Raw genomic sequence first — 25,805 nt, 5'->3', positions numbered from 1 at the left:
CAGTTGGGATTTTTTTTTTTTTTTATGATCAAAACATCCGTGTGGTTACTTTTAGGTATTGAAAGCTGTCGGGTTTGTCAAGGCAGCCCTTTTGTTTACAGAAGAAAGCACGTCTTACGTTCACTCAGCCTGGCATCTCCAGCGCTCAGCACAGCACCAGTCCCCCAGTAGGCACCCAGTAAATGTAAATGGATACGTGGGACATGATGCCCGGTGCCTTTTGTAGATCAAAAGTTGTTCGTCTAGAGGATTCCTGACACGCAATTGTGAATTTCAATGTCTTCCTTAGGGAGAGAATTAATGTTTAAGTGTGACAATAAGGGGTTAATTTGGCTATTTTCTTTCTCTGATGTTAACTGGTGAAGTGGCCGATAATGTGATTCTAATCTTTTCAAAGCATTTGGTTCAAATATGGAAGTGTGTTTCTGCCCATTAGGGCTTTTTAGTTAATAGCTCAGCTAGATTTTTAAAAAAAGCTCGAGTCCCCTGAAAATTGCTAATATGATTTAGGCATTTATTAAGATAGGGATAAACCACTAAATTTAGATTTATGTATAATTTGTTTGATGTAGTTCCTTCCAGAAAAACACACAAATTATGATTTTCAGTATGCAGACACACACTATTCTTTTCTAAAATAACTTTTAAAATTTATTTTATTTTTCCTAAAGATTTTATTTATTTATTTTTAGAGAGAGGGGAATGGAGGGAGAGAGGGAAACATCAATGTACGGTTGCCTCTCACACACCCCCTACTGGGGGCCTGGCCTGCAACCCAGGCATGTGCCCTGACTGGGAATCGAACTGGAGACCCTTTGTTTTGCAGTCTGGTGCTCAATCCACTGAGCCACATCAGTGAGGTCTTTTTAAATTTAGATGCTTGTTTTATTTTGTACTTGTACAAATGAGGATGACTACTCCATGTATAGATTCCAAGAAGAAGATGAAACCCTGCCTTCTTTATCATAAACCTCATTGGAGGGGAAGCTAGGGAAAAGCTGAGCTGCTTTTGCTGAACCCCAGCTGACTATGGACTCTGGATGTGTCAGAGCTGAAAAGAGTTGAGAAAGACAAGAGGAACTGCCCAAACACATTGCAAGAAGGAAATCTACAAAGCCTTGTTGACTTGTTTTAAAAGTATGGGTTGCTGAATACAAGTAATAGGTCCCAGGTCACAGCAATGCCAAGAGTTACATTGTTTTCCAGATAAAAAGAAACTGGGGTGGGGCACATTCTTTGTCTAAGAGTTGCCAGCACATGCCAGTACATGCCAGCACATGCCAGCACATGCATTTTTGTGGAGGACTCAACTTGTTCACATTTAAACAAAGCTCCACTAATAAAAATCAGACACCGAATGTCATATAACAGAAAAATGATCCTTAAACAGTTTCCTGCCCTGCCCAGCCAGTTTCTGTGAATGTTTACCTCTGTATTCCTTTTTTTAAAAGATTTTATTTATTTATTTTTAGAGGGGAAGGGAGAAAGAAAGAGAGGAAGAAAAAAACCGGTGAGAAACATCCATCGGTTGCCCCTCGCACGTACTCTGACTGGGGTCCTGGCCCACAACCCAGGTGCCAGGTGCCCTGACAGGAAATCTAACCGGCCATCTGTTGCTTTGGGGGATGCTGCTCAACCCGGCCAAAGCAGCAGGCAGGGCACCTCTTTGATTTGTTAAATCATATAATGTTTTGCCAAAGGCCACCACTAGTACTCAGAACTACATGGTCAGGTTTAAACTGTATCACCCATGTAGCTTGAGAAGAGTTCACAGGCACACTGGTGATCATTCCTTCACTCTCCAGCCCCTTGACCCAGAAGTGCTGGAATAGGCTGTGGTGCCAACTGGGGGTGGTGGTCACGTCCAGGTAATTCCCAGGAAGATGCAGCTGTTGCAGCCAAAGGAAAAAGCCTAGCCTTCCTTCCAGAGTAACACACAGGGCCCGCCCCCACCCCCACCCACTGAACACAAAACTACAACACAGGAAAAAGGAGCCATGTGGTGATGCAGGAAGTTCCTTTTTGCACTTGCCGGTTCAATCTGGAATGCATGAAGAAAACTTCTTTTACAGGGTCAAATTGTACATCAGGAGCAACCCTGCTCCTCACCTTTTCTTCCCTAGTCCCATTTCTTTCTCCAGCATTCCTTTTGATGGGCAGTTCTGTTAGATAGGATAAGGGTCTCAATGTCTTGCTGTTCTAAATGTTACTTTTTGCAAAATGTTAAAACACAGCACAGTATTTCCCAGATGCAGCAGTAAACAGGATGAGCTCATAGGAATTCAACAAATAAAAGTAACCAACTGCAGAAGAAATCAACATGTAATTGACCAAAGAGTGTATATAAACACTGGCTAAGGCTCCCTTGGGAGAGGCTGAGCTTGGGATATGAATCTCATCTCCTTTACTTGCTGCAATAAAACCACTTTGCCACAATGAAGTCTTATTTTTTTAAAAAAAATTATTTTATTGTTGTTCAATTACAGTTGTCTGCATTTTTTCCCCACCCAAGCCAAAGCCCCTGAAGTCTTATTCTTGAATAGAGCACCCCACGTGGTGAACCACTTAAGCTGGGTAACAGTCTTTTTTATAAATTTATACCAGAGACTGTTTTATAAACAGTCTCTGGTATAAATCTCTTTCCTTTCTTATCATTTCCTACTAAGTGTCAGGTATTGCTCTAGGATCTGGGGATGAATGACATAAAACACAGAAGACCACTGATATTGTGGACCTGTTCTGTGGCAGGAGATGGGAGGTGAAAAAACCCAAAATAATAGGGAATTTCAGGTAATGACAAGAGCTTTGTAGGGACTCAAACTGGGTAATGTGATAAATGGGCTTGGGGGTGGAAAGGGGGAAGACTGCCTCAGATAAGTGGAAAGTCTTTGGGGGTGGGGGCCAGTTTAAAACTGAGTTCTGGGAAAGGTCTTGCAGTAAGAACCAGTGAAGCAAGTACAAGGACTGAAGGAAAGCAGGTGTTTACAGCCTGGGGAGTGATGACAGGAATGATAAGACTTGGAGTCAGAGTTTGCAGGGGCCAAATCACAACTGGCCTGAGCGGTAATGCAGGGGTTTGAATTTTATTCTAAATGCAGTATGAAGCCAGGTCCTAGCAAGGTAATGAATTATTTATCCAGAACACTGATATCCATTGTTTAGTTCCTCTGCATTCTCCACAAACTGGTCCTGTAAGGATTTCATGACAGCCAAACACACACACAAGATTAAATATAAGGGAGTTTGGGACAGATGAGAACAGGTGACAGATGTGAGACTTTCTGCTTTTCTCTAATCATTGTCCTCTTCTCCCATCTCTCTGACACAGTAAAGCTACCTTGTTCCCACATTCTTATGCCTCCTGTTCCTTGTTTATTTTTGATACCGTCATCATTTGCCTTTGGATTTTCATCTTGTTCTTACCTCCAAATGGTGAACATAGGTGCTTTTTTTAAAAAATCAGTTCATTTATCCATATTTCTGTGTAGGTCACATGGGAAAGGTCAAGATAATGTGTTCCACTGTGAACCCAAATTCCCCACTCAGCACAGAGGATGACTCACGTTATCGTGAACCATCCAATATTGGGGTGGCCTGCCAGCCACCGCTCTAATACAGTGTGAAGTACCTCTTCCGGCCATTAGCACTATTCAATTCCCAACTGTCTTTGACACAGCCCCAAGGGTTTTCCCAAAATCCAAACATAAACAGTGCCAGTTTATGAGCTTTTCTCAGCAAATTCATTGCAGTGGGGACCAAAATATCCAAATTGTTCATGTAACTTAAAATCACCCAATTTTATGGCACGTGTTACTGCAAGTCACAATGAACCTTAGTGTATCTAAAAATCCCACAGTGATCAACTCCAATTAGAATGCCTCTCCACCTATATTGTTACCAGTTAAATAAGTTCTCCCCAATGAGAAGTATATCCAAGGGAAATAAGATTAATCCTATCATTCTATAAATTCTGCTTGTATTCTCCAGTTACGTGGTAGTATTCTCACCATTTTACTTTAAACAAACACAACAATAAAAAAGGATGCACAATTCAAATGCTTCCATTTAAGAAATTCAGTTATCAGCCCGGGCTAGTGTGGCTCAGTGGATTGAGCATGGGCCTGTGAACCAAAGGGTTGCCAGTTCAATTCCCAGCCAGGGCACATGCCTGGGTTGCTGGCCAGGTCCCTAGTTGGGGGTGCGAGAGGTAACCACACATTATGTTTCTCTCTCTCTTCTTCCCTCCCTTCCCCTGTCTAAAATAAATAAATAAAATCTTAAAAAAAAAGAAATTCAGGTATCAATTTTTAAGTGAACAGCCCGTACTTTTGGATGGTACTTTGGGACTCTGCAATGGTGGGGGTATGTGTGTGTGTGTGATACTATCTGCCACATCCAAAAATCCGTCCCATTGAAATGAATAAAAGAGAATAACGAAAGTCTTCTCAGGATACCTCAGTGGAATGGGTGCTTTTATTTTAAGTTATATGTCTATGCAAATACAATCAGTCACAAATGAGACCTTCTTAGGCCTATAATTTAAACTCTGAAAGATGAGCAGGACTGTTAGAAACCTTCATCCACCTGGTAACCTGTGTCCCTTGAGATGGGAAGGGGACTTGAGGTCTCCTCTAGTCCCCTTGCTTAGGATTAAACAAGAGACTTCAGCTTTGGCGTGAAGCTGTCAGCTGTCCTAATCAAGGACAATATATGAAAATTGGACTCTAGGAATGAGGGACAAAAGGGAGAAAAATCTAGAAGTGGGTGGAGATAAAAAGGCAGCACTGAGCTGCAGAAAATGTCCAAGGATGGCAGACTCCAGTTAAGATCAATGGGAGAAGAGGTCTTGGTACATAGGTAGAAAACTCAGACAAGGCCAAGGTGGTCCTGGCCATCCAGACCGAAGGAGTCGGGAAGGGATGACTGCATGCAGTAGACAACTGAATTAGAGCAGAAATGTGAACCAGCAACGACTCCCTATCTTGAGGCTGACTTGCTTAAATGTGATCCCCCTCTCAAGGAACCACAAAAAAAAAATTCATGAGAAGATCCATTCATTAATGCAACAAATCCTAAGAAGGTCTAGGTTGAGGGTGGTCCTTTTCTCCAACATGGGAGTGGACCAGTTGCTGGGCGAGGAGGGATGAAGATGTGGACTCTGAACATCTTAGTAAGTCACCTACTAGCTCCGATCACGTTGGGCATCGCCGGGAGATACCAACAGGTCACTACAACAACACAGCACACACTGAGACCTGTTTGTTCCCCAAGACCCACATGACAAAGAATTTCTCATACCTTAGTCTACAGAAACATTATTCAGTCCAGGTTACAATCTGATTTTACAGAAGAGAACTGGACTACATAGATATTTATAAAGTGAATGCGGTTAAGAAAAACGCTGGAAGTCAGAAGAGCTGTTTCGGTCCTGTTCAGCTGTGTGAGCCTGGAGAAGCTGTCCAACACCTCTGGGTCTCGGTTTGTTCGCCTGTGAAGTAGGGTGCTAAAGCCCTCCCCCTCCCCCAACTCCTGTATACTCCCCCTCTGTGTTCTCGAGTGGATCCCCAAATGGAAGCGCACTGTGGAAAAGCAAAAGCAAAGGGAAGGTGTGGCTCTGAAACGAAATGGACAAGTGCTTGAACTCTTAATACAACCGTCCTCATGAAGGGACCTGTCCACTGGTTTGGTAAGTGTCGGCAAAGGCCACTTATTTGTACCATTTAAGAGAAGTAATTTTTAGATGATAGTCTTGGAATAAGCTCAGAAAGAGTGTCAGATCACTTCCAGTTTAAATGAGAAGTCGTTTGGGCCGTTTGGCTGCAGCCGTATGCCCTGCAGATGTCACAATGACAAGTCAGTGTTTATTGTAGGGGTTGGTCAGGAATGGCTGCTTCATGGGTGTCAGCTGTGTTCTCTCTCACACTCTCGACCAGCAGTCTCCAAACTTTTTGGTACCAGGGACCAGTTGGAAGACAATTTTTCAATGGACCAGGAGAGGGGTGGGGACAGGAGGCAGAGTTCAGGCAGTACTGTAAGCGAAGCTTCTGCTTGCTCGCTGGCGCTCACCTCCGGCTATGTGGCCTGGCTCCTAACAGCCCTCGGACCAGTACTGGTCCACGGCCTGGGGGGGCTGGGGAGCCCGCTCTAAACAATGTCATTAATATCTTTATCCAAAATGCACTTGAGTTTTATACACTTATTATAGGAGAGAAAAGAACCAAAATTTGCCAAGTGCCCTCTCTGGGCTAAGCACGTATTAGGTGTTTTGCATACATTCTGTCATTTAAGCCACATGTCAACTTTAAAGGGTAGGTCCCACTATCCCCATTTTTCAGGTGAAGAAACTGAGACTCAGAGTCGTCATGACTTGCCCAGGTTCACACCGTTAGGACATGAGAGATCTGAACTAAAAATTCAGGTCTTCTGACTTCATAGTCCATGTTTTTTTCCTCTATAACACCCTGCTACCTAGAAGGAAAAAAAATGAGGGTGAATGGTTAGCCAGCAAGTTAGGAAAAGGGATATACAGTGAGTAAAGGGCTCACCCATTCTATATCATTCTGCAATGTCCACTTTTCAGATAATCAGAATATGACCAAAATCTTCGATATTAAATCACTAATAAACATAAGCAATCTGACTCTGACGATCCATAAGGTGCTTTCGAATTCTGCTGTGCCTTAAAGTTCTCACGGACAGTATCGATCATCGGTGCACAACAATGCAGAAGAGAGAAAGGCAGGTACCAGAAGCGAGGCCGCCTGCCTCCAAGCTGCCAGGTGCGGCGTGGCTTTTATTGGCCTTCGTTATACCAGCTCAAGGAAACAGGTAGAAATGATAGACATGGTCCTGCCTGTTTAGACATATATTCGAAACACATCCATTCTCATGCCCAATGAAAAGAAATCCACTCAAAGGGATCTAACCTTTCACCAATGCTGCCCTTAAAATCCTTGAACAGTCGAATCACTGTGCACAGTATTTGTGGCAGTCAGGCTCTATCACGAAGCAGAGCTGAACACAACTGGAGATTATAACTGGTATTTAAATGCCCCCTTCATTGGGTGGATCAGACTGCCCGAGGCAGCATGGCTGTGTGGAGGGACAGGGGTCTGGGTTTGTGGCCAACTGCTGTTCGTGACAAGGTTCTTGACTGGTCTGTTCCTCTGCTGTCTCAGTGCCTATATCCCCAGCAACGTTAAACAACAAATTATTTGCAAGCAACCATGTTGCAACACAGAGGTCAGTATTTGAATCTCTAAGAAGCAGCCGATTTCAGAGAGGCATGTCATGGTCCGCTAGAGCAGACTGGGGTGAAAGTTGTACCGAAGGCTGGAGAAGAGCCCGATGTGTTTTACGAGGTTGGGTTCCACCACATAGGCCCGCTCCCCCTTGGCCCTCAGCAGTGAGTACAGCGCCATGTCCTTGCCAAAGCCCTGGTGGCAATATACCTGGGACAAGTATGTGAGGGTCCGGCGGGCCGCTGGGGCAGGAAAGAGCATGGCCGGGGTGCAGCATTGTGAAGCTGGGACCACGCTGTACAGGGAAGGGCTCAGCCGCCGCAGTTCCAGGAAATAGTGCCGGCCCACCAGCTCCACCAAGCCCATGCTATACAGGGAGAAGAACAGCATGACGGGCCAGCTAAACCCTGGACGGCTGGCAAAGCGCATGTATATCCAGGTTAGTAAGGGGCCCAGCAACATGCCCACACCAACCCACTCCAGGATCCTCATGGGCTCTGGGTTGATATAGTGCTGGAGCCTCTCGGGATGATAGAGCTTTAGATAAAGGGCATCTCTGAGGTGCGGCTCAGAGAGGCGAGCCCGCAGGAGGTGCTCCAAGACTGGGAAGATCTGCTCTTCTGGAATGGCGTCATCTTCCACCATCAGCACGTAATCTGGGTTGTAGGTCTGCAGGGACGACTCCAGGCAGTAGACATAGTCCTGCTTCTCTTTCTCAAATGAGTTGGTGGAGGGGTCGTCACCGTAATCGTCCTCAGTGCCCTCGTAGCGGTTGGCCACGGGGACATACTTGGACAGCAGCTTGGCATCCAGATGGCTCACACTGCGCTCCACATTGCACAGGAAGAGCTGGTGCCCCTCGCACTGGGGGCCACACTGCTGGAGCAGCCGGTGGAACTGGGACACCACCTGCAAGACGTAGTGGAAGCCAGGCTGCCTGTCCACGGTAACGATGGTGATGACCAGCCAGGGCCGTGGTGTGGCCTGCCAGACGATGGGCACTGAGCCGTTGGCGGGGGGAAGCTCCTCGAAGTAGTGAAGGGCAGCTTCCCCCTCCTTCAAGCTTTGTTGCAGGAACTCTTGGCTCATTTGGTTCAGATGCCAGTGGCGAAGGTAGAAGTAGGAGTGTAGAAGCCGGTGACAGGCCAGGGGGGCCAGCAGGCCAAATGTCACCACCGTGAGGATGAGGAGCTGGACAGCAGTGCTGCTCCAGGAGAGCCGCCTGAGCCTCCGGAGCAGCATGGCAGCTGCAGAGGCTGACGTGCTCATGAGGCCGACTTCCGGTCAGGTCTGGTCCCAGGAACAAACCATCCTGGACCTCAGGCCCAGGTCAGTGCACAGCAATCCTAGAGAAGGAGAAGGGAGAGAATGGTAAAGGGCTTTTCAAAATCCAGGGATAGAACTCAGCACACAGCAAACCAGAAATTCTAGTTCTAGGCTGGGTAGCTCCTAGACACTTAAGTATTTTCTCCAGCACGCCATTCTTTGGTCGTATCTGTTAATGATCTCTTGGATACTTTTCTCCTTTCTGTGAGTAATGAAACCTTGGTACACCCAACCAAGTCCCCACACCTACAGATGCTTAGTTAGACTTACAAGGTGCCAGTAAGTCACCAGGCACCAGGCTCATTAAGTCAGGTCCGCAGCTACAGGTACACGTTGTTAAAACAGATGCAAAAAAGCAAGACTTGACACATAAAAGACAAGTTCCAACGTCAGTGCATCATAAATGCTTGTTGATGCAACTTCTGAAAACTCTGTCTTTTCCGCACACCCCAGACCCTCCAAAAAGGACTCTTTACAGTTCCCTGGAATGTCTTTGTCAAGACCTTCCCTGCTTATTTCTCTAATCTCATGCCACTATACTTCAAATTGCATATTAATTTAATCCTGGTTATTCTCCCACTTTACTTTTTCCTGCCCTGGAAGCCAACAAGAGCAAGGGCCTCCCCTGCGCACGAGAGCTCTAGAGCATTAGACTTCTGGAGAAAAGGAAATGTCGGTGGTGGGCGGAGACCGAGATGGAAGAGACACTTGCCCCTGGCCCGTTCTAGAAAGAAAGGCTGGGTGACACAGTGTCTCAGAACGCAGGCCTGGCGTCAGGCATCATTGGTCTGAATCCCAGCTTGGCCACTCACTGGGCGGGAAGCCACTTCACTCCCCACATCTTGGACTCCTAACCTTGGAAATGGAGACAATAATCATACCGATCGCAGAGGGTTACTGTGAAGATTAAATGTGTTACACAACAAAATAATGAATAGTTAAAATTCCCTTAAAATACACTATGTGTACAAACTCAAGTAATATCTTAAGACTAAGCAGGCCTAAAGATCTGAGGGAAAACAGATTCACACCAAAATCACCATCATCATCATCATCATCATCATCATCCCAGAATTAAAAGGACAAAACCAGCAGGACACCAGTAAGGTCAATGCAAAACTAAACGGTATCTACAGAACAGAAGGAAAACCTCTTCCTTCAGAAGCATATAGTTTGCACACATTTGGAGGAAAACAGTATAGCTTGAGAATTCTCTTGAAGGAAGGACCACCCAGGTACCATACAAGGTTGCTGTGGTGCAGTCTCTAGTGGTCTTATATCTGTATTCTCTCCTTGGGCACACAGAAAGACCATATTTCCTAGCCCACCTTCCAGGTGAGGTCATGTGACTAGGGCTTGCTGGTAAAATGTGAGCCAAGGTGACTGACAGCAGATAGCCCTCTCAGTGTTCTCTTTCCATATCCACTAGCTGAACTAACAGCCTTGGTGGATCGAGAGGAGGGTGGAGCCGCCAGATGGTAGGGACTGGTGTCCTTTAAAGACTGCAAGGAACAGAGGCCCCTCCCACTGCTCACCTGCAGCACCCTCCCAACCTCGAATGGACTGTGTTGTGAGTTATACACAAACCTCTGCGTCTAGCAACTGATGATTTTTGCACTTGTTTATTACAGCTGTTAGCCTCCCTTGCCCACTATAGTTGTGTAGCATACCAGATCTCTCCACAGCACAGCAGGCCCTCAGATGAAGCTGTTTAATTCTAACATTGACGAGATGCTGTACGAACTGAGATGCTGTAGGAACCTTAACTTTTGTTTGTATCAATTACTCTATGGTAAAGCTGGTTTCGTTACACGTTGTTTCTCTTAAAGCTGAAAAACCTATTAACGATTTAAGTGAGGACTTACTGTATGATGACACAGTAAATTAAGGCAGCAGAGAGACAAGTCTCATTTCAGCAACAGAAATAGGCTGTATGGTGGGACCCCAGATATGAGACGGACTAGCCCAGTAGTAGTAAGAGCTCTGAATAAACCAGAGAGAGAGCTAAGCAGGGAGAGGTCGCCGTAGCACCCAATGCCAGCTTGCTGGTTTGTGACTTCCGGAGTACTGCAGACTGGTGGCTTCTCTCTGGCATGTGCTCAGGGCAGTGGAGTTAATAAATCACATGGAGTAAGGCAGGATAGTAAGAAGCTAAGCAAATTCCTGGGCAAGTGAAATGGTGAAATTGAGACTAGATCATTAAACAAGGCTGAACAATTTGAACAACTTACAGCCAGCCAGGTGGTAAAATCGCAACATCTTATCTTCCCATACACTCATTTTAATGCACCAGCATACTAAAATAGCACCTGGAAAGCTAATAAATATTCTACTGAAACTCTAGGATTCTTGCCTGCAGAAGAAAAATAAAACCCTTCAATCCAAAGACCTGCAGGCTCACTCTAGAGCACGCCCGTGTCCCTTCCCGGGCATGAACTTTTTACCTCCTCCTAGACTCTGAGGGTCCCCACCAGACCTGCAACCAGGGAGCAGTGGGCAGATGCAGCTCGTCCCAGGCTTACAGCCTGATCCTGTAAGGCCTCCTCTTTCTCTGACTTTCCACTGAGCTGACAGCAGCCCGGCCTCGGCTCACTTCCTTTGTTTCCAGGGAGCCAAAGCAGAGCACCGCCTAGACTCTCTCCTGTTGCTGCTTTTACTGTTAAGTTGTACCTCTGTTTCACTGTCCCAGCCTTAATAAACATACTCTCAGAATCACCTGGGATTGTGTTGTGAAATCTTTCCTACACGAAGTCAAGAGCCCACACTCTACCGGCTGGCGGGAGCCAGACCCGCTTCAGGCCTGTCCCTGTCCAGGAACAGTTGCACATCCCCAGGGACTTGCCAGTTCCACATCATTACTAGTGGGAACCAAGGACTGAAATTGGGTTGGGCTCACACTCCTGTTAAGTTGGCCTTGGAAAGAGAGTCATTCAGGAGGCTTCCGGGTCCCTTGTTCTCTCTGCCCACAACAAAATACAGTCAACAAGATAAGGCCTGCAGCTTGGAAAATGCAAGGCACATATTAAGTGCTAAGATGCCAGAATCCCTTATATAAAATGGTGCCGTATTTGCATATAACCTACCCACATCTTTCCACATACTTCAAATATCTCCAGATTACTTATAGTACCTAGTACAATGCAAATGCTATGTAAATAACTGTTAACACTGTAATGTTTAGGGATCAACTTCCTGGAATTTCAAAAAATTATATTTGACCTGCGATTGGTTGAAACCCCATGCAAAACCCATAGATACAAAGGACTGATTGAGTATTACAAAGCCATGGTAATCAAAACAGTATGGTACTGGCATAAAAATGTATATACAGCCCTGGCTGAGGGGCTCAGTTGGTTGGCGCATCGTCCTGTACACCAAAAGGCTGTGGGTTTGATCCCCAGTGAGGGCACAGGCCTAGGCTGTGGGTTTGATCCTCAGTTGGGCACATTCAGGAGGCAACCAATTGATATTTCTCTCTCACATCAATGTTGTTCTCTCTCCCTTCCTCACTCTCTAAAATCAATAAATATATCCTCAGGTGAGGATTAAAAATAATAAAAAAATAAAAACATATAAACCAATGGAACAAAATAGACATCCCAGCAATAAACCCTTGCATACATGGTCAATTAATTTAAGACAAAGGAGTAAAAAAATATACAATGGAAAGAATAGTTTCTTCAAAAATGGCATTGGGAAAACTGGATAGTTATATGCAAAAGAATGAAACTATCTCTGTCTTACACCACCCACAAAAATCAATTCAAAACGGATTAAAGTCTTGAATGTAAGACCTGAAACCACCAAACTCCTAAAAGAAAATATAGGGGATAGGCTTCTTGGCAGGAATTTGGGGGGGCTTGACTCCAAAAGCACTGGCAACAAAAGCAAAAATAAACAAGTGGAACTACATCAAACTAAAAAGCTCCTGCACAGCAAAGGAAGCCATCAACAAAATGAAAAGACAACCTATGGAAAGGATAAAATATTTGTAAACCATGTATTAGACAAGTGGTTAACATCCAAATTATACAAGGAACTCATACCACTCAATAGCAAAAACAAAGCAAAACAACCCAATTATTTAAAAATAATTAAAGTACCTGCGTAGACTTTGTTTTAAAAGATGACATAAACATGGCCAACACGTACATGAAAAGGAGCTCAACATCACTAATCATCAGGAACCCGCCAATCAAAACCACGATGAAATACCACGTCACACCTGTTAACCCATCTACTATCAAAGAGACAGGCTGTAACAAACGGATATGGAGAGAAGGATCTCTTGTAAACTATTTGTTAGAACGTAAACTGGTGCAGCCACTACGGAAAACAATATGGAGGTTCCTCAGGACACTAAAAATAGAACTGCTATGTAATCTCACTGCTGGGTATACATCCAAAGGAAACAAAGTCACGGTCTTGAAGAATTATCTCTATTCCCATGTCCACTGCAGCATTATTCACAATAGCCAAGACATGGAAACAAGCTAAGTGTCCACTGGCTGGTGAATGGACAAAGAATATGTGGTATACGCTCTATGCAATGAAACATTACTCAGCTATTAAAAAGAAGAAAATCTCTCCATCTGTGACAACATGAATGAAACGAGAGGGCACTATGCTAAGTGAAATAAGGCAGACAAAGAGAGACAAATACTGCATGATATCACTTATATGGGCAATCTTAAAAAAAAGTCAAACTCATAGAAGCAGAGGGGGGAGTGGGGGTTGCCAGGGACCGAGGGGCCAAGAAATAGGGAGAAGTTGGCCAAAAGCCAGCAGCTTTCAGTTGTAAGTGAGCTCTGAGGACCCAGCACAGAACACGGTAACTATAGTCGTAACACTGTACCATGTGACTGAAATTTGCTAAGTGGGTAGAACTTAAGAGTTCTCAACAAAAGAAAAAAAAAATGTTAAACTCCATAGACAGACATGGAAAAACTTTAGGATATATCTTCAGTTAAGACGTAAGTATGTATAGCATGTTACCATTTGTGTAAAAAAAGGGGGGAAAATACATAAATGTACTTGGATATACATAAGCTACTTTTGGAAGGGCATACAAGAGACTGCCAACTTTGCCTCCAAAGAGGGGAGCTTAGGGACTGGGGCAAGATAAAAACATTTCATTAAATACCTATTTGCACCTTTTGACTTAAAGGTACTGACTTACAGAAAATAAACTTTCAATTTTAATGTATTTAGCATAAATATCATCACCCTCCCAGCAATTTTTATCTATAACAGTGGCTTGTTAAGATTCCTTGCTAGCCCTTGGTTTGGCCAGCTTCCCCCATCAGAAGAGGAGCTTATCTGTCTTGATCACCATGGATACCAGCACCTAGCACTACTTGTCCCGTGAGTGTAAAGTCCACAATATTTATTGAATGAACAAACTGACTGCGGGTACACCCTTACACCCAGATATAACTGGAAAGGCCCTGGAAGCACGAGGCCTTCGGATTCCTGCTTTAATTTTCCAGGATCTTGCTAAGGAGCCTGGAGTGCTTGTGGGGCTGGCTCCAGAATTTCTGTGCAAAAGAGGCTTGTGTGTTCCAGGTAGTAGAGGGGAGGGAGAGGACTTTCTTGAAGCTACGTTTATAAAGGAAGCACGATGATTTTCCTTAGATTTCATTATTTACTGGAACAGAAACTAAAGAACCTAGTGCTGACATAAAGAGTGCCTTTAATCCCAGGCAACTTCCCTACTGGGAGCAATAAGATCATTAACAACGCAGAACTACTTTGTTTTAAAAAGATAGTGTGAGAATGCTATTCTACCAACCAGCAAAGGAGAGGGAGTCGGTTCAGAGGACCCATGGTCCCTGGCTACACCGATCGGCTCTTGCTGGGGTGGTAACAGCCACAGATCTTCATCGCTTACGCACATTTCTTGCTCCCTGGTCTGTGGAGAGCTATGGCTCAGCTGCTTTCAGCTCCAGACCGCAGGTCACAGTCAGGACATACTGCATACCTTTCATTCCCAGTCAAGGGGCAGAATGGCCACCTGGGCATGCTCTTGGTGGATGACAGCTACACAAGGATCAAAATATGCAGACACAGATCAAGCCCACTCGCCATACACTGGCCAAAGCCGTGCGGCAGAGAAATTTACTCCTCTACAGAGCAGAGGAAGGGGAAGGGGAAGGGGAAGATTCAGTAGAAAGGGAAAGCAGGAGGCAGATTTCTAAGCCTTCAGGAAAAACAAAGGATCTAGCAATCTGCTCAGAGTCGGGGAAATTTCCCAAAAGCATAAGGCACCTGGTTCCCTATCATTATATACTATATGGGTCAGGACAGGACACAGCAATGAGCCCACAGCCCCAGGGGTTTATAAAAACTGAGGTTTAATTCTTGCTCATATTTCTTGTCCATTGTGGGTCCACTGTCTCTGCTCCACGTCATCTACACTCTAGGATCTAGGTAAACGGAACTGCCTCTTCCCTGAACATGGCCGGTTCCGTGGCAGAGGGGAAAGAGGCAAATACTGAATCACAAGCTGGCTCTCAATAAGTAACAGCTCAAAAACCACACACATCATATTCACAGGCATTTCACTGACCAGGGCAAGTCACATAATAATTCTTAAGTGCAACAGGGCAGAGTTATGTCATTTTCCACAAGAAAGGGGGTACCAAAAGACATATGGCCAACCCTGAAGTCAATGATTAGGGGGATATAGGCCTGTTCAGGGAGGGGCAGAAAATACCTTGAATAGTAATGCAGTCCAGCACTCCCACCTTGGGCCATGGGAGCTGGGACCAGATGCTTCACTCAATGATCAGATGACTAGGTTGTCTAAAATCCAGCTACATGAAGTCATGTAGCCATTCAGGACCATGTTCTTCTTAGCTTTTTGAAAGCTCTTAAAGGATTTAATCAATTGCTGCACAGTGGCATGTGGCATCCAATGCCACCTAAAATTTAGTTCATTTTATTGATCTGGTTCAAGATAACCGGTGTTAGGAAAACAGACCTAAAAACATAAAATTTTCTTTTATTTTTAATCCTCACCCAAGGCTATGTTTATTGATTGGAGAGAGAGAAAACATCAGTGGGTTGCCTCCTGCATGTGTCCAGACCAGGGATCAAACCCATAACCTAGGTATGTGCCCTGACTGGGAATCAAATCCGCAACTTTTGGAATATGGGACCAAGCTCCAGTTAACTGAGCCAGCCGGCCAGGTCATGGAATTTTCAATTGATTGTTTGAAGGAAGGAGTGCTCCACTCCCAGCCATCATGGGGGTGGGATAAGCAGAGGGCTATGTCTACGTTATCACTCTGATGGCCTTTTCCCAGAATCCCATAGTGACCATGATGTTGTCGGCTCAGGCCCACAGTCCAATGACGTTGTTTACTGAATTGCATTGGTGACTGGAGACAACTCTGCCTTCACAGCCCCCATTCTAAGGCCCAGTGATTACTGAAATTCTTGTCTACCCCTTGCAAGCGCACTTTGCACTACAAACAGTGCCTAAACTTTTGGGTTGGCCAAAAAGGTCATTTGGTTTTTTCTGTAAGATGGTTCTAGTAGCACTTAGTTGTCTTTAATTTCATTTAAAACAATTTTGTTAGATTGTATTATGACAGCTGTCATATCAGCATGCATTTAAAAAAACCCCAAAAACTGCCCTGGCTGGTGTGGCTGAATGGACTGAGTGCCAGGCTGGGAACAGAAGGGTTGCCGGTTTGATTCGCAGTCTGGCACATGCCTGGGTGCAGGCCTGGTCCCAGGTTGGGGCCATGCCGGAAGCAACCGATCGATGTAGCTCTTGTACATTAATGTTTTTCTCCCTCTCTCCCTCCCTCCCTCCCCATCTCTAAAAATAATTAAATGGAACCTTAAAATAAAAATAATAATAAAAATTGGTGAATTTTTGTGTAGCCATCTTAATATTGAATATGGAAAAAATTAGTGACATTTTTGGCATATTATGCTTTATTATTTCACGGAAGATAAAATGCAACTGAAACACAAAAAAAGGTTTGTGCAGTGTGCGGAGAAGGTGCTGTGACTGATCGAATGTGTCAAAAGTGGTTTGCGAAGCGTCAGGCTAGAGATTTCTGGCTGGATGATGACGCTCCACGGTAGGGTAGACCAGCTGAAGTTGACAGCAATCAAATCGACACCGAGAACAATGTCGTGTACCACATGGGAGACAGCCGACATACTCAAAGTATCCAAATCAATCAAGTTATTGGCGAAAATGAAAAATGTGTCTTATTTTACAGAAAAAACCTAAACGGAACTTTTTTGCCAACCCAATAGATTATGCTTGTTACCACGTCTAGGAAGGAGCTGTCAGGGAAGGCAATAAAGGACAAAGACACCAAGAAATGAACATGAAATAGGGCTAGGATGAATACATGGAGGGACAATGACAATCACATTTTAGTGCAGCTTCTGAAAATTAAGCTGAGGGGTCACCGGAGTATGGGAGGTGGAGGGAAGCAGAAAGGCAGGAGAAGAGCACTGCAGAATGGCCTCCGTTTCCCAAGTAAGCCCTCCTCCGGGAACAGCACCACCACTCTCCGGGCACCTGGGTCCCAAAGACCAGGAAGTTCTGACTTCTCACCCCTATCAGTCACTTCCCAAGTCCTAGCCATTCCACCTCCACGGTCTCTCTTCTTCTTTCCTCCCCTTCCCGTTGCCATGCCCCTCGTCGCTGCCAATCCGGGGCTATCCCTCATCACCTCCACCCAGGCCAGCTGACGGCAACAGGCTCCCAACAGGCTTCTGACTTCCGGAATGTGCTGTTTTGGTCCCAATGAGATAGGATAGAAAGAAGTTAGGGGGAAATGCCGACAAATGGAGGGAGCAATTAGGAGTCTCACATCCTCACACCAGAGCCCTATCTCTATGTATGATCAGAAGGCAAAGGGAAAGAGCTTATCATCACAGAAACCCTGCCTGTGGTAAAAGTTGAGAAAAACAAGACCCCTCCCAACCAGAGGTGGAGTCAGAATTTTGAGCCAGGAAGCTTAGAAACAGCTCCCAGCCTCGGAAACACATAAAGTCCCACCTCGTGTGCAACTCACTCTGGAGTGGGCCCCTGTTCATTTGGACCCACACTTTCGCTTCTTGCAGAGCAGTGCTCCAGTCCTGGCCTTTTCCCTTTTCTCTACCCGCATAGAACTTGCTTTGTCCTCACTCTAACTCGCTCTTGAAGTTTCTCCTGGGTGAGCCAAGAGCCTGGAGGTTGGGAGACAGGTCCCGGAGAAGCAGGCGCAGGGCCAGTCCCTGGCACTGAAATCATCGGAACACCAACACTCACTAATGAGGTGCATTTGTGTGAAGAAATCATTCGATCTCTCTGAGCCTACTTGTCCTCTCTGCAAGGTAGAAAAATACAGAATATCTCATTTACAGAGGTGTTGCGAACATGAAATGAGACAACAGCCAGAGAGCCCTCTGTCAGGCACAGGACACTGGCAAATGATGGCAATGTTTGGTGTCCAACCTGCAGCCCGCGGGCCGCAGGTAGCCCAGGATGGCTGTGAATGCGGCCCAACACAAAGCCGTAAATTTACTTAAAACATTATGAGAGGTTTTTTTGTGACTACATGTCGCAGTGTATTTAATGTGTGGCCCAAGGCAACTCTTCTTCTTCCAGGGTGACCCAGAGACGCCAAAAGGTTGGACACCCCGTATCATCAGCATCCATCTGGTACTCAGCAGCGTATGTCTAAACACAGTGCTCTTACTCTGTAGAACTGTTCAAAGATTCCCCAATGACTGCTGAGTAAAGTCCGAATTCTTCGCCAAGATACTGCACAATCCAGTTCCAACTATCTCTCCAGACCCATTTCTTCTCACACAACCATCAAAGGTCAGCTCAAAAGGGACCTCTTCCAAAAGCCAACCCTGACCTCCTCCAATCACAAATAATCCTTCAAGTGCTGAAGCCCTTTACATGAACTTCAAATGAATGTTGTCCTTGAGGACATTCGTTTGTCTTATTTATTTATTTACTTACTTACTTACTTATTTATAGCTGTAGCTCAAAGGGTTCAATGCTATTGTGCACACAGGAATACCAAGTCCATATAGGTACACTGCCGGGAGAGTACTAGGAGATTCGATAATATTCCCAGTAGAAAGATCAACGTCTTTATCACGTTTTCTTTCTGTTCTGTGATCAAAGTTAAGGATTCTGTAGAACCATCAAGAAACACCATACAGGGGGTCGTCAAAAGTAGGTTTACGCTCTAGGCCAAAGTGGGCTTGAGTATAGCAAGTAGACTACAAGCATGTGTAAATAATGAAGGCCAGCAAAGAACAACTGTAAACCTACTTTTGTGCACCCCTGTGTTTGGTCTCAGCTGGAGGAAGTGGTGCCCTGGCTTTAGTTTATTTTTTTTTCCCTCTGCAAAGGCAGAAAGCTGCAGGAGGGTAGGGGTGGGCTAGGGAGGGCTGGATGGGTAGATGGGGACATTTTATCATTGCTAGACTTTAATCGTCAACATCTTGCAGGGTGTGGCACCCACGCTTCTGTGGCTGCTCCTCCCACTGATGCCTTTTAGTCAGTTCTCAAACTGGGGCTTGAATAGCAAAGGAAGCTTTCACTTTATACTTTAGACTGTACCTATTTATAGCCACCACTTATTAAGCTCCAAATACATATCCAAGTTCTGTTAGACTCACATCTATTTCTTCTGACCAAAATAGCAACTCTCAAATAGCAATGGAACTAATCACATTTAGATGAAAAAAAAAAAAGATGAAGAAGCTACCGACTTGCAAGAAGGAAGTTTAAACATAGGACAAATGTCAAAGCCCATGTTTTTCTCCTGATGTCTCCCACAGCTTTATTCATGGCCCTTGACTTATGCCCCAAGGAACTTAGAAATCCCTTATTAGTGGGTTCAGTCTGATTTATCTTTGATACCTTCACAGGCCATAGTCAAGTCATTTGACCTCTATGGGCCGCAATTCCTCAGCTATGAAATTGGGACTATCAAAACACCTGGTCACATAATGCAGCGATCAACTCATTTGTTAATATTTGTTAAGCGCTTTTTATGTGCCAGGCACTGGTTTAAGCATCTTATTGATCCACATAAAAAGCCTATGAGAAGTACTATTATTAAGTACCTTTTATACCCGAAAAACTAATGAACTTGTACCAAGGTTAACAAAGCTTCTAAGTGGGTGGCAAAACTTGAACCCAGGCAGACTGGTTCCAGAACCCATGTTCTCAACCAATATTGCAATAATATCTCTGCACAGATTGGGAACACAAGAAAATCAACTGAAGAAACATTAGAAATGATAACAGACTTTCAGAATGTGGGCACTTACCGAATTCATATGTAAAAATAACATGTAATATACACTAATCTGTTTCCTCTAATCAATCACCAAGTTAATTAATGGGATAAAAGATACTAGACAAAATTGGGGGGGACAACTAAAATACATAGAAATAAATTTAAGAAATACGCAGAAAATGCACACATACTATTTATTTATTTATTTATTATACATTTATTTATTTATTTTATTTTTTTTTAAATTTTTATTTTTTAGAGAGAAAGGGAGGGTGAAAGAGAGAAACATGGATGTGTGAGAGATACATCAACAGGTTGCCTCTTACACGTCTCCAGTTGGGGCCCACAACCCAGGCATGTGCCCTGACCAGGAACCGAACTGGTGACCTTTTGGTTCGTAGGCCAGCACTCAGTCCACTGAGCTGCACCAGCAGGGCAAGAAGGACATTTAAAAAGTATTCAATAAATAGAGAAAGGGGACATTTAAAAAGTCTTCAATAAATAGAGAAAGGTAACATTTTCCCAGAAGGAGAGACTCAATAATGGAAGAGGAGAGAAAGGTCTTTTCCTCCAGAACATCTCCGTATTCAACACAAGGTCAATTCAATTTACTTCAGGAGGAAGTGGCCCGGTTCAACATATGGGCACTTCATATAAATTGGTACGACCTTTGCAGTACCTATAAAAACATTGTATGTAGCTCTGGCTGGTGTGGCTCAGTGGACTGAGTGCTGGCCTGCAAACCAAGGATCACAGGTTCGGTTCCCAGCTGGGGCACATGCTTGGGTTGTGCCAGTCCCTAGCTGGGGACATGCAAGAGGCAACCGATTAATGCGTCTCTCGCACATTGATGTTTCTCTCCCTCTCCTTCTCCCTCCCTTCCCCTCTCTCTGGAAGTAAGTAAATAAAATCTTAAAAAATAATAATAATGTTGTATGTACATCCCCTTTGACATAGAAATTCTACTTGTAGGAATCTACCCAGTAGAAATCTACCAAAGACGGACAAGGAATGTTCAGGGCAGTTTTGTCTGTAATAATGAGAGAGAGAGAAAAAAGAGGAAGGGCAGGAAGGAAAGGAGGGGAAGAAGAAAAACAAACTGCAGGGCAAGAAAATGCCTGGCAACAACAGGAAACAAGTATTTAGGAAAATTACACAAGGGGATGATATGGGGACATTAAAAAGAAAAAGGTTTAAAATATACTGACAAAAGAGTCTTAGCGAGGTCTCCCTTATGAACTGGATGTTTGTGTTCCTCAAAATTTGTCTGTTAAAATCCTGATCCCCCAGTGTGATGGTATTTGGAAATCTGGTCATTGGGAGGTCACTAGGTCCTGTCCCTGCAGCTCCCCAGCTGAGATCAGTGCTCCTGTAAGAGAGACAGGAGGGAGCTTGCTTCGCACCGCCAGTGAGGACACAGCAGGAAAGGGTCCATTGTAAACCAGGAAGGGGGCCTTCGCCAGAACCCAACTACTGGCACCCTGGTCTCAGACTTCCAGCCTCCAGAACCATGAGAAGTGTTTCCGCTGTTTAAGCTACCCAGTCTATAGTAATGTGTTATAGCAGCTGAGCAGATGTAAAAAGTCTCTACAGGGAAAATGCAAACTATGTCAATGCAAACTGTAGAGAAATATTCATAGTACGATCATTGTACTTTTAATGAGGAGTACAATTTGGTGAAGGTGAGATGAAGGTGAGGGGGAAGGAGGTTTCCTGTTTTGCTTTCTATACTTATGCAAAAAGCATGTATTACTTTTATGCTCATTAAATGTTCAATTTAACAAATACTGAGTGCTGTGTCGGGCACCGGGAGGGTGGACATGGCATTCAGGGGCCCTTCTCTCAGGACCCTTGTTATCAAAAACCCAGCAGAAATCTGAACATGGTTTTATTTTGGTGGAGCAGGGAGAGGTTGGTTCCCGCAACCAAAGTATTCTAAAGGCCATCTGGCGTTAGCTCTAATGAAAACTCCTAGGGAACGCTCACGTTGGTGGCACGTATACAAATTGGAAGGATACACTGAAAAGTAACATGAGGCTGTGCAATGATGACATTAAGTTATGCAGCACTCCATAATTTCATTATTGTGAGGGTGGTTACACTGACGGAACTTCATCAAAATAATACATTTAAATTGTGCATTTTATTGCATGTAAGCTATACCTTAATACTAAACTATACCTTAATTTTTTTTTTAACCAAGGAAAATGATGATACTGGGTAATAAGAAAGAATCTCCCAAAGTAGACATTAAACCTATATAAACCTTCAGTAATTAAAATTTGGTGCCCCGGCACCAACACACACTGAAATAGATGCAAAAATCCAGCTATAAATATGTAATAATTTAATCTATCGTAATTGTAACTATTTAAATCACGGATAAAAATAAATAGGCTTAAGAGCTGGGCCGCAACTGGTTAACCATTCAGGAAAAGTAAGTTAGCTCTCCACTCTACAACTCAACCGAGAATAAATTCCACATTAAGATTTTTAAACGAACGCTTTGAAGTACATGAAGAAATTATAGGACAATATCTATGGAGACTTGAGTTAGGAAAGGTCCTTTTCAAGCAAGGCCCTCAAGAATAATAAAAGAAAAGAAAGAAAAGATTTCAGTAACTAAAAAAAGGTAAACTTATGTGGCCAAAGATGAAAAACTGACAAAAACATTAGGAAACCGAGAAAGACTGTACAACATAAACAACAGGATCACTACTTTAATGTGTAATATATAAAGAATGCTTAAAAGTCACAAACAGAAACTCAACTGAAAAGGGGGCAACAGAATTAACAGTGAATTCACCCACACAAATGCAAAACGCCAAACCACATAGGTAAAGGTGTTCATTTCCCCTGGCTAATCAGACACGCAAAGTAAAAGAAGATACTATTTTTGTCCATGTTATTAGTTTAACTGTGTATATGCGGAGAAAATTTTAAGATATCCAGAAAAATCTCAGCAATCTAGATGAAGTTTTATGGTTATCTTTATTTTCCCCTTTACATTTTTGTTTCCTGAATGTTTTGTAATAAACTTTTCCTTTACAAAATTCTAATAACTTTAATAATGTTAGGTGTTAGACACACATAGTTGTCTCTCTTTTCACCTTTCAAAGTAGCCGGTGCAGTGCACTCTAGAAATGCACCCCTAAAAGCAGCTATACCCCCTTACAAGGTTTCGCTCTCTTGGGGAAATACGTGCACAGCCACACACTGCGGGTTTCGTTAATGGTCTGCATAGTGAGTTCACTGGAGCCGCCCTGCGGACCCCGGCGGGGAACAAGGGACCTGCAGGGAACACCCAGGGTCACACCCACCCTGCAGGAGCTCTCGGCCCTGGAACACTGCGGGCGCAGTGCGGCACCAGCGACACCGGCGCCCAGGCCAGGAAGAGGGCGAGACTAGCCCGGTGGTCCTACCTATCCCTCGTGGAAAGAGAATGGGAGAGGAAGACCATACTCTGGGATCTAGTGTCTGCCGCTGACCTTGGGCCTCAGTTTCCCCAAGGCCAAGGCTAACGGTCTTCATCGCCGCGCTGGCTCCCTTTGGCTGGTTTTTCCAAGAGACGCCTTTTCTTGCCGGGTCGCCCATTCTCCGCCCAGAGCTGCGAGGTCACCCGCGGACCCCGTCACCGCAGCAGCGCGTTAGGGGGGTGCCCGGAAGGCCAGAGGGGTGGACGTGCGGCAGACCCTCGCCGCTTGCAGGCGGCCATTAGACAGCCCGGCCAGGCTGGGCAGGAGCCGGGTGGGAACACGGGGCATCTTACCTGGACTCGTGCACGCCCGGCTGGCGCCTTCCTGTCGGCCTTGCAGCGCAGCCAAAGCGGGTGAGGAGTGGGGAAGCGCCCTCACCGCGACGCTCATTCATCCCCGCGCTTCTGCCGGCCTCTGCTGCGCAGGCGGACGCCCTTCCGCAGTCTCGTGGAAGGAAGCGGCCGGATCCGCGGGCTGGCCACAGTGGAGCTCGCCTACTCAGAGCGCACGATCCCGGGCTCAGGCCCTTCCTGGCTGCGCCAGCCCCAGCAGCTGCTCACGGTGCCAGCTGCGGCCACCCCTAATCCTGTTGCGATGCAAAAGGGACTGGGAAAATCGTGCGCAGTGGAATCCTACCGGCTGGGGGCGGTCAGCTCCAACCCTTGCGCACGCAGAGGGCTGTTACCTCTAGTGTCGCCTAGTCTGGCCGACTCAATCCCCTGAAGGAGCCATTGCGGGACCCTAAAGCCCCAGAGGAGCCCGCACGGGGTAGTTGGGCAACGCGCCGAACCAAACCTCACCTCCTCCCTCGCTGCGCGGTTCCATGTGACCTGTGAGCTGCGGGACCACCGCAACCCCCAAAGCCAGCCTGGGGAAACAGGGACGGCAAAAGGCGCCAACTGATGGGCAGAGAGGGAAAAGCAGGCTCAGGGAAAAGGAAGTTGAAATGAGGGAAGGACTTCACAGCCCCCAGCTTGCTGTCAACCCTGTTCTCTGCTGAAGGAATTTGTTTATGCCAATAATTAAAATAATAGCGGACACCACTTCCACCACCAATTCCCACCGTACCCAGCTTTACCCCGGCCACCTTATGAACATACCTCTAGCTTCCACTTCACTCCCGTACTTTAGAGATTACTATCCTCAACTTGCAAATAAGGAAAGATTTGAGAAAATAATTAGCCAAGTGCAACCCTTGTTCCAAAAGCCAAAAACGTAAATATTTATTAAAAAGCAAAAAGGCTTGGTCTAAGCAGATCACCTAGCAAGGTATCGGATTTAGGTGTGTAGCTCTTTCCAGTTAGCTGTCAGTCTCTTCCAGGAGTGTCTTTGGTGGTTCATTTGAGTTCGAAGCAGTACCCATCCCCAACCCTCAATTTTGACAGATAGGTAATAACATATCCATCCATGGAAAAATTGAGGTTTGGCCAAAGGAATGATCTTGTCCAAGTGACAGAGCTTGTCAATCTAGTCTATTAGTTAATAATGGATTGGTTATTTACTGGGCACTGTGTAAAACACAGAATTCATAAGATTTTAGTACTCACACAACCTTACCAGGAAGCTGCTATTACTAGTTCAAGTTAAGGAAACGGGCTCAGAGGGGTTATGAATTTGCATAAGGTTACACAGCTATTTAGTGGCAGAGTTCAGATTCAAATTTACATCTTTTTTGTCTACAGAGCCTTCACCTGTCTCCAAAGCCATTGGGTTTTTTTTCCCCACATTGTGCCACTTCTCGCTCCTTCTACTGCTTCTGGATTTTTGCCAAAGATGAATAGTATATCTATCTAACCTATATGCAGAGGCACAGGGTGTTGTAACATCATCAAGCCCAGTATTGAGCTTATTCCCAGGCATTTTTTGGATGATGTAAATGGCGTCTAACAAAGTGAGGTCTATATCAGCCAGTGACTGGCTTTTTGAATACAGGGCCCACACCATTCCCTTTATGGATCCTGATGCTTCTCCCGAACAGTACCAGACATAAGCACTAGGGCAAGTCAGAGCTGCATATATATTTCACTCTAGGCACACTGGCCTCCTGGTCTTCCTCAAATACACCAAGCTCAGTCCCACTTCAGGGCCTTCGCACCTGCGGTCCCTCCGTTTGGCATACTCCTCCTCTACATTCCCATGTTGCTTGCTCCTTTGTGTCCCTGATCACCTTGCACTCCTATCTCCTGTACTTCCCCTTTTCTTCTCAGGAAATGACAAACGATTATGAATCCCTGGTTCTTTGCACATGGTCACCTAAAATTAAAAATCCAAAATGAGAGGCAACACGTGTTTATTTTGGATCAAAGAATTGCAATGCTGGAGCACAGATTCAGGCAAAAACCCCATTGGTGTCCCAATTACAGGTGAAGGCAAGGGGTTTTCATGAGAAAAGGAAAGGAATAATTATGTGAAAGGAAGTAAGAATTCCTATAGGTGCTGCTAAGCTGAGCTACTCTTGGCTGTAGATGGTTGGTTTTTGATTC

The 25,805-nt window shown here is 44.9% G+C and overlaps 1 protein-coding gene across 1 annotated transcript; it reads right to left on the bottom strand.

Moving 5' to 3' along the window:
- Positions 1-2,021: 2,021 nt before the first annotated feature.
- PGAP4 (post-GPI attachment to proteins GalNAc transferase 4) lies at positions 2,022-23,761 on the bottom strand. The gene is made up of 2 exons (XM_024560100.4): positions 23,616-23,761; positions 2,022-8,587 (listed from the first exon to the last, which is right to left on the bottom strand). The coding sequence occupies exon 2, from the start codon at positions 8,508-8,510 to the stop codon at positions 7,299-7,301; it is 1,212 nt and encodes a 403-aa protein (XP_024415868.1). The 5' UTR covers positions 8,511-8,587; positions 23,616-23,761; the 3' UTR covers positions 2,022-7,298.
- Between the last annotated feature and the right edge of the window lie 2,044 nt (positions 23,762-25,805).

Source organism: Desmodus rotundus, chromosome 1 (assembly GCF_022682495.2).
Source record: "Desmodus rotundus isolate HL8 chromosome 1, HLdesRot8A.1, whole genome shotgun sequence".
Classification (NCBI taxonomy): domain Eukaryota; kingdom Metazoa; phylum Chordata; class Mammalia; order Chiroptera; family Phyllostomidae; genus Desmodus; species Desmodus rotundus.
Note: the sequence above shows the minus strand (reverse complement) of the source record. Positions and strands in the feature narration are given on the sequence as shown.

Excerpts from the sequence above, each read along its gene's own strand:
- PGAP4 (XM_024560100.4), bottom strand. The coding sequence starts at position 8,510 with ATGAGCACGTCAGCCTCTGCAGCTGCCATGCTGCTCCGGAGGCTCAGG.